The 2,153-nt window shown below is 40.9% G+C and overlaps 1 protein-coding gene across 1 annotated transcript; it reads left to right on the top strand.

Annotated features, from left to right (window-relative positions):
* The first annotated feature begins 18 nt into the window (after positions 1 to 18).
* Positions 19 to 1,073, top strand: GJD2 (gap junction protein, delta 2, 36kDa). The gene has a single exon (XM_010286280.1). The coding sequence runs from the start codon at positions 152 to 154 to the stop codon at positions 911 to 913; it is 762 nt and encodes a 253-aa protein (XP_010284582.1). The 5' UTR covers positions 19 to 151; the 3' UTR covers positions 914 to 1,073.
* The last annotated feature ends 1,080 nt before the right edge of the window (positions 1,074 to 2,153 follow it).

A 2,153-nucleotide genomic window follows, 5' to 3' on the forward strand; every position in this document is an offset into this window, starting at 1 on the left:
GCCCGGTCAGCACTGGACAGCTCCCGGCCGCGCGGCGGCGGCGCGCACTGACGGGCTTCTCTGTTCCAGGATCCTGCTGACCGTGGTGGTGATCTTCAGGATACTCATTGTGGCCATTGTAGGGGAGACGGTGTACGATGACGAGCAAACTATGTTTGTCTGTAACACGCTGCAGCCAGGCTGCAACCAGGCTTGTTACGACCAGGCTTTCCCTATTTCTCATATAAGGTACTGGGTGTTCCAGATCATCATGGTGTGCACTCCCAGCCTTTGCTTCATAACGTACTCCGTTCACCAATCTGCTAAGCAGAGGGAACGGAGGTACTCCACTGTATTCCTCACCTTGGAGAGGGACCAGGATTCAATGAAGCGTGAGGATAGTAAGAAAATCAAGAACACGATTGTCAATGGGGTGCTGCAGAACACTGAGAACTCCACCAAAGAGGCAGAACCAGACTGCTTAGAAGTGAAGGAAATCCCCAATCCTGCTATCAGAACTACAAAGTCAAAGATGAGGAGGCAAGAAGGCATTTCTCGATTTTATATCATCCAAGTGGTCTTTCGAAATGCCCTAGAGATTGGATTCTTAGTGGGACAGTATTTTCTGTATGGATTCAATGTCCCTTCCATGTACGAATGTGACAGATACCCTTGCATTAAAGAAGTAGAGTGCTATGTCTCTAGACCCACTGAGAAGACTGTATTCTTGGTATTCATGTTTGCTGTCAGTGGGATTTGTGTGGTGCTCAATTTGGCAGAACTGAACCACTTGGGCTGGAGAAAGATCAAAATGGCAGTGAGAGGAGTACAGGCAAAAAGGAAATCCATATACGAAATCAGAAATAAGGACCTGCCAAGAATGAGCATGCCTAACTTTGGCAGGACTCAGTCAAGTGACTCAGCTTATGTGTGAGGCTGTGACAGAACTGAAACACTGTGCCAGGTGGAACAGACCCAGACACCATTAGAGAAAGGTACATTGCTTAGGCAAGTGTTTTATCAAACTACCAAGAAAGCCATTAAGGTATTGGATCTGCACTTACTGAACTAGATGCAAAATGCCATGCTATGTAAAAGACTGAAAAAACAGCTATAAAACCATGCTTGATCTAGCCTTACAGCACAGCTACTATTATTCCCACTTTTCTTTCTAATGATTGGGTGTTATCTGTTGGTGGAGAGGCTTTTTGGTCGTTGTTAGGATAAGTTTGCAGTTTTGGACTGTCTGACTAATTGTTGTAAACATGTAGAATGTTCATATTAAAAATCTGCAAGGATACTCTATATGGGGTGGGATGGGGTGGGGAAACTGTTGCCATGTGCAAATGTGAGCATGTTTTAAAAGGAGGGTAATTGCACTGTAAGGAACCTGACCACAGCTCAATCAGGATATCTGCGTTCACCTATCTCACAGATGTCTTATATTATTTTGCTTGTCTAAATCACAGAGTTTATTCCTGGTGTGTGTTACTAGCCATTTTCTATCATAGTTTGTGCATCGATTAATTATGTTAAACAATAAATGCTGAATATAATTTTGCCATTTTTTTTGTTTGCCTGTCCACACACATACACACCAGAGACCTTAATCATCTTACATTGGTTATGATCTGCAAAATATATTGGTACATTCCAGTTCATCCCCTAATATGTGCATGAATAAGGTGGAGTTGTTTCATGCCAGCCAAGTTATGTATTTACCTACAATTACCTATAATGACACACATACCAAAGGAACAGAATTCATTGCTTTTAACTGTGAAAATATCACCTTCTCTCTGCTCTTATTTATATAAGTGCCATACTTGAAACATCTAACTCTGTACTTAGTCAAAAGGTTGTCTTGGGATACCAGCTGGAATAAAGTGATTTTATACTCTCCTTTGTTTATTTTATGCTATTTGTTTAGTCATTGCAATGGTGTAAAAAGCAGCTGTTGATAAATAAAGTACTTGCCTTTTTTTGTACGCCAGAGAGATTTGTTCTTCTTTATTATTGTATACAATTGTAGAAACATACAGGGTCAAAATAATTGACTTAAAACAATTATTCTTCAGGGTTTAAAGTGTCTTGTTGATATTCTAAACTCTAAGTGATGAAACCTGGAAATCAGGACTATTTGTTATGTCTGTTTTCCTCCTTAAGCAAGATTT

This window comes from Phaethon lepturus, unplaced genomic scaffold (genome assembly GCF_000687285.1).
Source record: "Phaethon lepturus isolate BGI_N335 unplaced genomic scaffold, ASM68728v1 scaffold5874, whole genome shotgun sequence".
Taxonomy (NCBI): Eukaryota; Metazoa; Chordata; class Aves; order Phaethontiformes; family Phaethontidae; genus Phaethon; species Phaethon lepturus.